Raw genomic sequence first — 14520 nt, forward strand, 5'->3', positions numbered from 1 at the left:
TAATCACTGGCTTTCATTTTCAAATGCTTAGGGTTTTGTCAGGTTAGCGGAAAACACACTTATACTCTAGGACTAATCTTTAATCATGATTACTGATGATACACGATTACTTATTAAAATCATAATTTCGATTCATGCATCTGCAATCTCATTCATACATGAATCTACTATCTTTGCATTAGTGGGGAGATTCAAAGCACATCGATCTTCGGTCTTCTGCTACCGGGTATACATATGAACTACCTTATGTTTGAACACCGAGTTCAATATGGACCGTCCGTGACTGGTGCTGAATTCTAATAACACACACACAAATAACAGGAGAGTCTGCAGCTATGCTAGTGTGAGGCTGCGCTTGGCACAGCAGTGCTTGGAGCTAAATGCTAGCATGATGATGTTGCAGGTATAATGTGTCCTTGTTCATCACAACAATCACAAACATTCTACAAATTAGCTCCCAACATAAAGTACAGCTGAGGATGATGGGATTGCAATTAGCTTTGCAGGTATTTGGTTGTAAACCTCATACATGACCGTCTGTTTTTTTTAACAGGATTGATTGCCATGAAATTTGATACAGCCAGCTACAAACCCAATGTAAACCTCCTGGTGGCGCTAGCGGTAAATTCAGGGAACCACCAAAGTCAGAGTCTGGGAACAGTGAAAGTCTGCACCAAAGTTTGAGCCAGTCCATCCAGCAGATGTTACGATATTTTATATGCTAGGTGAAAGCCTGGCCTGCAGGTGTAACTACAAGAAAAGTCAGGAAATCCTCAGAAGACCATCAATGTCTGGATGAAATCATACAGCAATAAATCTATCAATCTATAAATTTCAGTCTGGACTTGTGATGGACTGACTGACTGACTGACTGACTGACTGACTGACTGACTGACTGACTGACTGACTGACCATCAGGCTGACATTAGCATCCACAGAGCCAAATGAGGAACATTCAGGTTCAGATCAAGCAGACCATCCCTCCCAATCCTTTCCTGCCAGGTTTCTTCATAATTACAGAGGGGTGATGATGGAGAAATCTGTATTGTTGTATCGAGTATTAAATATGCAAAACTAAGTCCTCAGGTAGCATCCTCTCTTGGAGCCACCTCACCCAGACACTCCAACAGGGCTGGCATAGAGTTGACCCTGCTAACTTTTAATTGTTACCACTCCCCCATTGTGCTAGCTATGGCTCCTTTCCCACGAGAAAGGTAAAATTTCCCAATGGTGACTGGGCCCACGTCTTTGAACTGAGCCTGAGCAGGCCCCAGGGATACACACTCGGCCTGCAGGTAAAATCCCCTCCCAGGCCTGGCTCTAAACAAATCATTAAGACTGCATTTAGACCAACAATAGCCCTTCCTCCAAACACCTCGAGGCTGTGCTGGTGTAGGGGCGGTGCTACAGGTACTGGTGAGAATATGAAATATGAACCAGGAAGTTCAGTTTGGAAGCTAATTGCATGCCAAGACCCTCCATAGATGGTTACACTCATTGAGGCCTCCACTGTAGTATGGAAAACCTTTTATGAAAATAAATAAATAAAAATAAGATTAAAAATGTATATCTATGGTTGAATACTAGATATGCTCGATTGACCCATGCACAGCACTTCAAGAGTAGAGTAGTGGACTTATGCACAGAGGGTTGTCAGTTCAAGTAGATTTTCACTTATATGGGTTAAGAAAAGCACCATTTTCAGATTCAACACTAGATCAAATATTGATGTCAAAGTGGATTTTCTTCTGGCCGTGCCTGAGTTAACGGATAATGGACCTCTGCAAAAATGATTCCTCGCAATTTCTGTCTTTATCTAGACACAACAAGTAGAGACTCACTGTAGGTCAGAGGAGCTGGTTGTTTACTGAAAACGAGTGACAGGATTTCTTGGCAGTGAAACCTTTGAACAATAACCTGCTGCTGTTACATTGGCTGCCAAAGTGCTTTAACAGGAATTGCATAGGCCTGCTTAGCCAGGGAATTTGCACTTTGTTTTCGCTGTAGCAGCACAAAAGAGGGGGTCTGGCAGACCCTATTTTTTTTAGCTTGGATAGTCAAAATAAAAGAGATGGTTTTTGGATTATTAAGCAACCAATCACAATCTTCACGGGCAGCACTGAGGTTGTGACTGTGTGGGGCTCGTACGCGATGCTGGGATGTGTGTGTGGGGACCTACCTGACCAGTGTCCAGTGGTGGCCCCAGAGCGGTCGGTGCAGGTGTTACTAACAGGCAGGAAGACGGTCTCCCAGCCGCCGGGGGCGTAGCGCCAGTTGTGAGACTCCAGGATGAGCGTGCGCTGGGTACCGTAAGCGATCATGAAGCAGTAGACGACATGGTGGAGCTGGCAGCCATAACCACAGCCCTTATTGATGTTACACACCAGCTTTCTCGCCTTACTGCAGTCTGGGGGGTTCTAAGAGGAGAGGAGGAAGGAATGTTTCAACATTTTTTATTGCTTGACCTCCGTCTTGTATCTCTCAAAGCCCTGCTCCTTGACTTGTAATAACACATGGCTGATATTGTTTTCTTTGTTCCTTTTGCCCGTCTGTCTCATACTCCTCTTTGCTCTAATTTTATACCTGTTCACTCTATTTCTAGGTTTGCCTTTCTCTCTTTACCCGCCAGTTTATTCTTCTCTTCTCTCTCCATGATAACCTCGCAATTTCTTCTTTTACAATGTGTTTTCAATCTCTTTTTTTCCCCCTACCATTTGTTGTAAAAGAATAAATCTATCTTGTATTTTCATACTTTATGGTAAAAAGTTTTGTCCATGTCATCAAAGCCTGATATAGCTTTTCTTCCATCATTGTTGTCCAAGCACTATTGAAAACACATAAATGAGCATTTACTCCTGTTGGAATAACTTTTGCTACAAAATTACATTCCCAGCTTAAACTTGCGACTGCCTTTTTCAGATTCAAGTCCTCAGTAGAAATCAGCTGGCTTGAGGCAGAGTGCCACTGACGGGGAAGTCACAAAGTACTGGGAGATGGACTAGCTCGTTAGGTTTGGTTTTTTTCCTGGGATTTGTTAACAGTAAGTAAAATATGGAATACGACCAGCCTTATCCTTTCATATCTCGCTGTCCCTAATCTCTTTCGTTGTTGCTCTTGCATTCTCTCATTCCTTCACTTTCCACTGCCCCAATTTATCTTCGTCTCCTTTTCCTTGTCTTTTTCATTATTTTTCCCTTTCCCTCATTCTCTCTCTCCCCTCTATGTTCTACCACTCTCTTTCCTCATACCCATTTCTCTCTGATACGCTCCCCCCTTCTCCTCATCTCATAAATTAGCTTCAATATCATATGTTTGAGGGGCAGAATACCAAATGAGACGCGCTGGGAGAAGAAACAAGGATTTCTCTTTTCTGCGTTAAAAAAAAAGGAAACCAACAGAGTGACACATGCTGCGTTGTCGATGAGTCGCCGTGCGGGTTGTGATTCACTCGGCAGCCGGTGTGAGCGACTCCGCAATGCTCGTGCCAACCAGCTTCCTAAACAGCAATTACCAGCTGATGGGAGTGTTTTCCTCATTAGGCTGCTGCAGCTGTGGATGGTTCACAGTAATCAGGCCGCACGGCACCCACCGGCTAACGCTGCCTATCACACACTAGCAGGAGAGGAAGAGGAAGAGGGGGAGGAGGAAAGAAGAGGGAAGCGAAGAGGAAGAGAGATGGGAGGATAAAAAACGAGTGGAGATGAAATGAGAAAGAGGACAGGCGGCAATAGAAAAGAGGGGCAAGGACAGGCTATAAGAAACAAAGAAAGGATAGAAGAGAGGAGAGGAGGGGAGAGGAGAAGAAAGAAAAGGAAAGGAAAGGAGGAAATAAGAGGAGAGGAGAGGCTCCTTTAGGTGCTGAAAACTGATTCCCACCGCTGCTGTTCAATAACATGAACAGAGCACAGCAGCCAGCGAGCTGACAGACCAAGCCGCACAGGTATTTTTTCAGAGTTACGGGCTACTTGTTCACTTCTAGGCCCCTTAGGTGCAAACTAACTTAATGTACTAACAATGTACAGTGGCGGCCTTACAACAGAACACGCACGGAGCTTTTCTTTCGACGGAGCTCGACATCTGAGCCACAATGTCTGCATGAGATCAATGTGTGCCATGAGCCGTGTGCTGTGGTGGCCACCATTGGATCTCGGGTTGATAATGATGAGGCTGGAATGACTCTGAACCGCTGAGAGACTCAGTTCAAGGATAATGACGGCAGATGCTTGCACAAAGGCAGGCGCTGAGTGCTGTTTTGTACTGTAGGTTAAGTGCCTGTTTAAACAGTGTGCTTTGCGCCTGGGAAACACAGTGGCAGTTGCAGGGTGATTCAGTTCAGGGAGACCAGTGTGGAATTGTTTGTGTAAGGAATATGGCTGAGAACAACTAGATATGAGAAATAGAGAAATAGTATGTCATCCTCAGGTAAAAATGTGGTGGGAGATGAAAGAAAGCTGCACACACTTGAGGTCTAAAGTAAGACTCCACTCCATTTTGTATAAGTGATGTTTATCTGCTCTCTGTTGCCAGCATATTTTCAGTATATCCAGCTCATTGAAGACCATGGACGCCCTCCACCTGTAGTGCACGGGTTGTCCCTCCTTTTACACTTGACGATGCTACAGCGCGCCTTTTAGACGAACTGGGCAGTTCCACATCCACAATGACAGAACTGTCAAAGAGCTCCCCCTAGAGCAAACTCTAAAATCATTACCAGAAAATCCAAGCCAGAGAACATTACATTTATAGTTATGTGCTGTATTGTTGATATAAAAAACACTGATTATAGCTGCTTCAAGGACTATAACTTTAAAGGGCTAGTTTGGACTATTTGAAGATGGGTTGCACAAGATACTTATCCGTAGTTAGTGTATTGCCTACAGTATATTGTGGTTAAGCACGTCCCCAGTTTGGAGGAGCAGATTGGAGTCACAAATGCCAAGCAATGCACTGCTGTCAACATGGTCTCATCTTAGCCATCTGAAAAAAATTATTGTAAATGTACGCTACATTTAGAACATTTTCACAGCTTTGCATTGCTGCCACATGGCTCTTTCAACAGGGAACTGAAGCCATTCTCTGTTTCACTTGCTTAAAGGCCACCAGATTCCATTCACAAGTTTACTTGCTTTATTGTGTGACTTCTATGTTTTAAATAGTTAGCTTGGATCCAAACCAATGTCTTAGTGCACTGATCAATGCAGTGGTAGCACAATGAACTCCCGTTTTCAGCAAGGTAAAATGACTATTTCGGTAAATGGAGTCTGGTATTGATCAGGTGAGCCTTCTTCTAGGTGGCTAAAATATTTTTTTTCTGCTGGCCCCCCATCCACAACAGTACACTGCTTAGCATCAGTGCTAGGACTCGTGCCTGCTTTTCCAAACTGGGGACGTGCAAACATTGAGATGTTGTACGAGCGCTGTCAAATCAAGACACCCTGTTATGCATCATAGTAGCATAAGCGGAAATAGTTCTGTGGTTCCCATGTAAGCACAGTGTGCATTCAATTGCTTTAATCCTAAACATTAGCCGACAAACTAGCCAAAATCCATGTTAAAGTCAGTCTAAAAATAATCCACTTGGTGTCCTAGTCAAAACTGGATGTCTATATAACATCTTAATGCACCGCACGGCCTGGAACTAAATTAATATTGGAACAAAGACTTCTTTCTTGTAACAAAACAAAACTATTAATCCTGACTTTTGGACAATATTTTAATACAAACATGCCAACAAAAGCAACAAGTATGAACACAGTACGAATATATCAGTAAAATAAAATAAATTCTGGTCATTTATGAACCTTTTTTATCTAATGCCAAGTATGAAAATCACACTGTTATCACAAACTCCTTTTGTGCCCACCACCCTCAGCTCTTCATGGAGCATGTTTGAGACTACATCCAAGTGACCCTGGAGCTCTATGCACTTCAAAAGCTTACCAGTAGACAGCTGTCGTGTTGGCCAGTGCCGGAATTTCTGATGAATCTCACAAAAATTGTCTTGTCTTGGGTTTTGAGTGCGGGACAAGGTGACACGAGGTCTCGCGAGATATTATGTTTGTACTGTGTGTGTGGGGTGTGTACCGCAGGATCAAAGACAGCTTGGATACTTTTGATTCATAAAAACACCAAAGGATTGAAATAATGTGACAAGAATATAATTTACATGTAGACACACATAAATGACATAAAAATGTTTTGTATATTTAAAAAACTGGGTAATTTGAGTTTTTTGGTGGGTGGAGTGGACGTCACAGTGTGAATGATCGCATCCATTTCACGGATAAATTGTCAATCAAATGCCACATTTAGAAAAAAATACACACGCATTTGCTTTTTTCACAGCAATAATATGATCAATATTTCCTGAGGGTCTGACGGGACCATTATTAGACGTGGAAGCGTCACCATCTGGCCGTCTGCCTCATGACCATGTTGCAGTTTTTGGTGTTCGACCAGAGCCATTTCTGGCCAGGGACATGGCGTCACCGTACGAACAATGTTTGCTGGGTAAAGGCTCAAAGTGCAAAAATAGATGAAAAGCATGCTCAACAGAAATCCATGTGAAGAACCCAGCCATGTTCGCTGAATGTTGAGAGTGGACAGATGGAGCAGACGCAGAGATGGAGTTAGTTAAACCAGGAATGAAGGGAGAGGCTGGTGTGGGTGGCAGAGACAGCAGGATAGGAGGGAGGAGTCTGTCTGTGTGTGTACATATAGACGTGTGAGTGTGTGCGAAAGATAGCATGAGACACACACACACACACACACACACACATGGAGCATCTCCCCGTACATCAATCTTGTGGCTGGGCGTATGTGCGTATGCGTGTGCGCCAACTGCTTGCGTAGGTGTGGGTGAATCCATCTGTGCACGACTCTGTGTGTGTGTGTGTGTGTGTGTGTGTGTGATGAATTAGTGATGGCAGCTGGTGGAGCGGTGTGATCCCTCAGCGGTGGTGACAGCAGCTGTTAGTGGTGCTGTCTCCGCCCAGCCAGACTGACTGGGTCCTCTTCATCAAACACACCGGCTCATTAATGCTGCAGGGCCCAGTGCCGCGGCGCACCGCCCCACCCGAGAACCCGGCAGCACCAGAGCTGAGGAAGGGGAGTGCGGCGGCTGGGGGTGAGAGGATGTGTCATGGGTCTCGGGTTGTGTGTGTGTGTGTGTGTGTGTGTGGAGCTGTGAGCGTACATGCATCTATCCAAGCCTGAGTAAATATGTGTCTCTCTTTGTACTGCGTAGACGTTTTTGCATTTCTGCATATGCCAGTCTGTCGATTTGTCATTTTGCAAGTCTGCATGTGTGTCTGCGTGATTTGACGCTGGTGCATGTGTGTGTCACTAAAGCGCTGACAAGCAACAAGAATCCTGCTTGTCAGATCAGCCTGCTGAAACAGTCTGCTATCACAGCCCTCACCTGCTCCTCGTGGAAACTAATGCTGACAGTTATGGATGGTGCAAATGAGACAAGCAAGTGTGAAAAAAACGTCCTCAAAACTGCATATGCACGCTTGTACGTGTGAGGGAAACATTCGCATCAGTGCTTACAATGTATATGTGTCCACATGTGGATGTGTGTGTGTATAATTGTGTGTGAAAGACAGCGAGAGAGAGTATGAGGCCAGTTGGCTGAGCAGCAGGTGTGCCTGTAGATACCTGTAGGTAGGTGATTCTGTTTTGGACCAGATCCGACAGGTCTTTAGCCTCCTTCATTCTCCACTCGCCCACTCCGTCCGCCTGGCTGAGGTAGTACAAGTCTGTCATGATGGACCTGTGGCAACAGACACATTTCAAAACTTGAAACAAAGATTCTTCAAATAACAAGCCGGACAGAGACACTGACTGCTCAGAACTCTGAGGGCGCTTGTGTGGTTTTTCACCGTTTGTAATACAATGTACACCTAGCAGCAAATTCCCCAGATGTGACCACTGGCAGTAAGTGCAGACGAGGACCAGTACCTCACCAATCTTCCTTTGGCATCAGTGTTCCCTGCAAACCACTTCTCATCACATTTATAAACATTGCCCGGACTGACAAATGTAAGTACAAGGAGCCTAGTTTTATATTCAAAAAGCAAAACTACATCTCTGAAAGCTTGATGCTTCATTACCTTTGCAAAGAATGTTTCTCAAACACTGTAATTAAACATAACACATTAACAATTAACTCATTAACAATGACGACATTCGACTCAATTGTTGAGCTGAGGGTTTTTAACTGAAGTCAAAATTGAACTAAACAGTACAAACATGTTGGGGACTACTTGACTAGATGATGAAACACATCACCAACTCTATCTTGCCTTGCTTCGTAATGCGCTTTATTCCCATAGGAGCCATTTAGAACGTGTGGCAAGGATTCAGTAACAGGTTCATTGTCATGATCCAATTAAAAGGGTAACTTGTTCGTACAGCAGAGAGCAACTTCTAAACACTTATTTGTATTTAAGGCAATGATCCCAGTGATTCCAATCCACGTGAACAAGTGAACTTTAACTCCTACATGGAAATTTTCCTTTGCAAAACTTGAATCATGTGATTTGCATACTCCAGCAGGTAGATTTTACAGCCTACAAAGGTTCCCACAACATTACCGTAGCACTTTGGATAACAGCTTCCAGCAGACAGCATATGTTAGCAGTATGCTTTGTGTTAAACATTACCAAGGCTCAACATGCTTTCAGGATATTTATAGGAAAAGTGTCATTTATGTCACCATGACTGACTACAACAACGTGTCTGCGGTTGTTTAGCTCTTTTTTGGATTAAGTCTGCCATCTGCAAGCCTCTGACAGCGAATTTGTGTCTGTGTCACACACTTCCAAATATCGTGACCATCCACTTAAAACATGCCCAAGAGCTCCAATATGTGCAGCTCAGGGCAGATGCAAACAAATCACACAATGTCACACACACACACACACACACACAGTCTCACACACACACACACTTATGCAAGCTTAATTTATTACTCACTTCTTTGACCCAAATCAGTCACATCCTGTGTGACTGAGACTTCTTATGCACATATTCAGTAGTGCATGCAGAGACACACACAAAGCAGCATGTCCCATTTCAACAGGCAGGGTGAATAGTGCCTTTCTCTGCAACCAAGACAGTATCATTACTCATTGTCCCATTTTGAAGCTGGAACCACAATGTGTGAACGGATGTCAAACTCTCTTCCAGAAGCGCACGGGGGAGCCGTCAGTGACCCTCTGTGGGAAGGAAAAGCAAACCTGACTGGCCGCAAAACTTAACAAGAGGGAATCAACGGACAAGCCCTGAGGGATTTGGCAGCGAGGTAGGGGAGCACCACACGGCCACGAAGCCCTGCAGTCCCTATGCATTGGGGGGAGGGTGTATGCTCTTGTTTGTATACAAGTGTGTGTGGTCCTGGCTGTATGTGAACCTTGTGGGCTTCCCCAGTGCCTCTGATTGGCTCAAACCGCAGACGTTAAGGCTGCAGCCGCTGGGCTTGGCAGCAGAGAACAGCTTTTCTGAGTAGTGACGCTACATGAATGGGAGAGCAATTACAAGGTTTCAGGTTAACATTACAGTGTGAGTGTCACCCGGTCAGATAAGGCAGAGGACAGGCAACAGGGAGGACAGACAAAAGATCTTCTGTCACTGGCCAAAAGGCCTTTAGCGTGCTGTGCTTCAGCCTTACTGTCCTATCCTTCCTCCGGCATGGGTCAGCAGTGTGATACTGCGTTTTGTACTTTTGGGATTCACTCTTATGATTTATTTGTTTCCCAGTTTTTTTCCCTCATGTTCGGCATCTATATGCTGTGAGATTCAGAATCAACTTTAATGGCCAAGTTTGTACAAGCAAACAAGGAATTTGACTCCGGTGAAACTTATCTCTCTATGTACAGTAAAAAAGTAAGAAATAAACTACAACAATAAGAACAAGAACAATGTAAGTACTCATAACAACAGTATATACAGTGGAGGTAGGTGCGGTGCATTTATGTAGTGTAATATTGTAGTGCAAAAGTAGTGCAAATGTGCAGAGGTATGGGACTATTGCACAGTGGTTCCTGAGTCTCTGAGACTAGTGAGAGTTCATCAGGGTAACGGCCTGGGGGAAGAAACTGTCTCTGTGTCTGGTGGTTTTTTGGCGTACAGTGCTCTGCAGCGCCTACCCGACGGGAGGAGTTTAAAGAGTTTATGTGCGGGGTTGTGCGGGAATATATCGCTTACTTTCACTTTTTTTCAGTTTATTTCTGTTTCAGATGTAGGTTTTAGCGAGGCGTTTATTCTCAGGCATAGTGATGTAAGTTCAAGCCACGCGTTCCATGTGCAGCATGTATGTGTGATAGATGCAGAGGTGCTCATTTCCTGTTGGAGCCACTTGAACTTTGAAACGCTGTGACCTTTCACACTCTTCCATTTCAGCAGTCTATAAAACTTTGAAACTGAAAGCTCCTCATAATGCAGTGATCATTTTCATTAGGAGCGCAGGTAAGTGATTGCATACTTTCTTGATGTGCCACATTTTTATTTTACTTGGGAAAAGACAAGGACTTTACCTCCTTCCTGAGCAGAATTTAAATGAGGGAGCAGTGCATTTCTTTGAGGCAAACATTTCATTGCTCTTTCCACCTCTGCCCCTATCTGTGCTGGCTCTCCCTGCCTTCGCCTGCAGCACATACAAAGAGAGCTGGAGGGCTTAGGCCGAAAGTGAATGCATGTGAAAGTCTGTCACTCTGTGTGTGTGTGTGTGCGTACATGCCTGTGTGTGTGTATGGGGTGAGGAATCAGTCTCTGGAAAGCTGCTTAGGCAGCAATGACTAAGACAATGGGCCCTGTAAGCCACTTCAGCAGGATTACAAAAACCCACTTGGCTAAGTGGCACCACGCCTTTCTTCATTCAGCTGTGTGGAGGCGAGCCATCCAGATCACAGACAGGGCCCGTCTGTGACCTTTGCCCTTTGATTCTCTGCAGCCTCTGCAAGCGCTGCTATGGAGCTCTCATGCAAATGTCCTTTGACATCATCAGTAGGAGGTGACGGTGAACAGTAGCCCGCGAGAAGAAATGGGGAAAGGGCCGGAGGCACAAATAATATCTGTCCACCTACGGCTTCTACTAAAGTTTATTTTCAACATGAAGTGATGTGTTGATTATTTTGTTTATATAACCGTTTAGTCTTTAAATGACAAAAATGTGATTTTGAGAAGGTGGAAAGAGAAAATCCTTAAAAATGTTGCTTTAAAAATTGCTTAAACGACGAATCCATTTCGGTTACGACACAAACATAACACTGGCAAGTTTGCTGCGTCAGGCTTTCGGCTTTACTTTAATATCATCATCATCAGAAGGAGGCAGAGGTGTTGGGAACAACACATAATTTATAAATAGAGATGGGTACAGTTTTATTTTAACTATTGCTGTCAAAATAAGTTGCAATACTAAAAACATTAGTATTTGACAGCTGAAGAATCTCAATACATTTAGGTCCACAGCATTAAAGTATTGAGTTGCAGTATCCAGGCCTTTATATACTGGCTGTCCCAGCTGATTTGTCAGTGTTATCAGTTAAAGGCAGAGTCTGCAACTAGCAAGAGTAGCTAGAAGAAAGCCTCAAGGACGGGGGTGGGATATTTTCAAAGCCACTCCCCCCCACAACACATGAACGCGCCGCCTGACTAATGTTACTGGGCAGTGAGGAGACGACCAGAACACTGCCGCCGGGTTCCTCGTTCTTTCTGTACACAACCGCTGACTGACAGCCTCTCTCAGCTTTTCAGTCTAACAAATAAACAACTCTGTTAAATGCCACGAGCATATAAACACAAGCTAGACAGCCGTCACAAACTTAACGTTACCTTTAGCTCACTGCAACTGCTCACCAGGCTCAGAGGCTGTGCTTTGTGTTGTTAGCTCGCTGAGCGACAGTCGGCAGGCAGACAGGCAGGTCGGCTGTCCACTCACTTCATTCAGTCCGAGTGAATGACTGGACGAGTTTATTACAGCCCAGTGACAGCCGCAGACACCAGATTTACTGTTTAATTCAATTATTGGTGTCAGGCTGTTAATACAACAAAATGCTTCTAAAATCAGCAGCTTTTAAGCTAATGATAAACATCACTATCAACACTTAACATTCACATCATTATAGAAACAAAATGAGTTGTTAAGCTGGTTAAGTCCACAATACTGGAAGGGTTTATATTTACTAATAGGAAACACAGTGACTGAATGTCCCAATACTTGCTGGGATGTGTTATTTCAGTGATGCTGAATATTTTCCATAGCTTGTCTCCTTTTGTTCTGCATTTTTAAGTTATAGAAAAAAAAAACCAAAACAGGTGGACGAGCACACATTCACGCTCACCTAAGGTGCATGGCTCTGGACTGGAGGGGGAAACCTTAGCAGACATAAGAAGACGACACAAACTCCCCTCATAAAGCCCGGTCCAGCCATGTCTGCCTCAAGCCTCTATCTAGAAGAACAGTGCTACTAACTGAGACACTGCCCCAATAATCTGTTTTCTAATGATTGTGGTGTCAACTGCGCCATGGATTTAAATCCCCGTGGGCCATTCTGACACTTCCACTTCTGACTATTTGCCACTTTTTCAACCGACCATACACCCACCTCTCCTGGTGTCCCAGGTCCTGCAGGAGTGTGTCGGCGTACTTCTGCCTCTCGCTGGGCTCAACGTTGGCTAATTTCTTCACCTCGCTGCGAACAAAGTACCAGAACTCCTTGACGCCGTTCTCGACCCTCCTTCGCAGCTCCTCCTGAGTGGGCCCGGGGCCTGCAGCGGGGGTAAGAGAGAACAGCTCACAACAAAGCATAACAAAGATACTCAGCTGGCACGACATTTGAGGCATAGGTAAGATCTAAAACAATGAATCGATGACGTTAACTTCAAAGCACCTCCATGGGAACGCAGCTTGGAGGAACAAGGTAGGAAAGGCTGCCAAGAGGTCTTTAGGAATGTTCGAGCATTTAAAGTATGTGAGCCTAAATAGGCTAATGACACAAAGCAAGGTTTTGGTATATAACCATTAAGTTTTTCCTCTTTCATACTTTGTCCCTGGGTGCTGCTTTGACCTCATTAATGAATACTTGATCACTGTTTTTGTGCCTCATGGCTCTCTCTCATGTGTTTTCTCACACAGTTCTAACAACAGGAAGGAACTCTATACCCCACCCAAGCCAAACAATGTGGAGTAACCCGCATGGATAACACAGCTGCCTGCTCTGGTTTCTGCGGAGAGAAACAAAAAAAAAAAAAACGAGGAAAGGGAAGGACAGCCTGAAGCAGGAGGAGAAGAAGGTGAAGAGGGAAAAGCTCCTTTTTTTTTTACCGTCCTCTCTCACACTCCCTCTTCTCCTCTCACTCCCTCCCTTGGTGGAAAAAAGCTGGAGGGTATTTTTAGCTTTTTCTTCCCCTGCAGCATGATGGAGACGCTGACCCTGTGCTGCCCTCCACGCTCACATGTCCTTCTTTATTTTCTCTCTGTCTGTCTCCTTTCTTTCTGCTCTCTCTCTCCCATTCTGCCATTGGGGCATTCTCACTGCTTCCACTTCATTCACACATTTCCCCGCTCACCTGACAGCTTTCCTGGCCTTCTGACCATTGCTTAGAGTGGCAAATGCGCACATAACCCAGCCCATCCAACGGCGTGGCTCTGCCATCATCGCTGTTAAGCTGCAGCAGCAGCGGGTTCAACACTGGGTGAGACTGATTTTTCACCATATATAGTCAACCCCAGCACCTTAAAAGTCTATCCTTTCATATTTCCATGCTCTGTGCCAAATACTTCCTTGAACCTTTTGGATGACTCAGCTTTGCTTACCATCTCCGGTGAGTTTTTGGAAGCTGTGGATCTTCTGTTTGGCTCTGGTTAACTGATCCTCCAGGGAGCGCAGTCTCCCTGCAGCCAGGGACCCAGCTTCTGCCTGACCCTCTGGTATCCTGGGAGAAACAGACACAAGGATAGGATGCGATGGGTGAGCGTGGGAGCATGTGTGCGCTGACTTAAGGATGACAAAGCAAAAATGTCCGACAATGCAGACATACTTAGCTGAAACTGCAGAATTTCCCATCCCACTAAACAAATGAATCCCATGTGAAAGATTTGTGCACATCACTCTGATTTGCTCAAGATATTTTATCTGGAAAAACCATGATGATCTGCACATGTTGAGGAAGACCTCTTACAGCATCAACCAAAATCAGTCTCTGAATAAAGTGCTGGAGGCCACACATTGGCAGAATTCTGCTTCACTTTACAGCTACAACACCTACTTGCAATAGTCATTAATGAGGTGCAGGAGTTTTAGGAAGCAGCAGGAAAATGTATCATCCCAGCATCCACATCTCTGGTATGTTCTTGATCTTATTGGGGCGACTTGATTCTCATTTCTGGACTTTTAAGTTGTGGTGAAACTGAGTTGTGACGGCTGGCATCTTTTAGTTCTCACCAGTGATAATTCTGTTTCATTTGCTGAGACACCACAGTGGGGCCTCCTGGAGCCCTGTCCCAGTTTATTTATT

General features: G+C 44.6%; 1 protein-coding gene across 4 annotated transcripts in view; it reads right to left on the reverse strand.

Moving 5' to 3' along the window:
- Positions 1–14520, reverse strand: part of fut8b (fucosyltransferase 8b (alpha (1,6) fucosyltransferase)) — an 84222-nt gene that overhangs the window by 16151 nt on the left and 53551 nt on the right. For all 4 annotated transcript variants that reach the window (XM_070849628.1, XM_070849630.1, XM_070849631.1 and 1 more), the window contains 4 exons: positions 13820–13938; positions 12609–12771; positions 7660–7774; positions 2180–2417 (listed from right to left, as the gene is read on the reverse strand). In XM_070849628.1, coding sequence (XP_070705729.1) covers positions 2180–2417; positions 7660–7774; positions 12609–12771; positions 13820–13938 — 635 coding nt within the window. The remainder of the gene's footprint in view (positions 1–2179; positions 2418–7659; positions 7775–12608; positions 12772–13819; positions 13939–14520) is intronic.

Source organism: Pempheris klunzingeri, chromosome 18 (genome assembly GCF_042242105.1).
Source record: "Pempheris klunzingeri isolate RE-2024b chromosome 18, fPemKlu1.hap1, whole genome shotgun sequence".
Lineage (NCBI taxonomy): Eukaryota > Metazoa > Chordata > Actinopteri > Acropomatiformes > Pempheridae > Pempheris > Pempheris klunzingeri.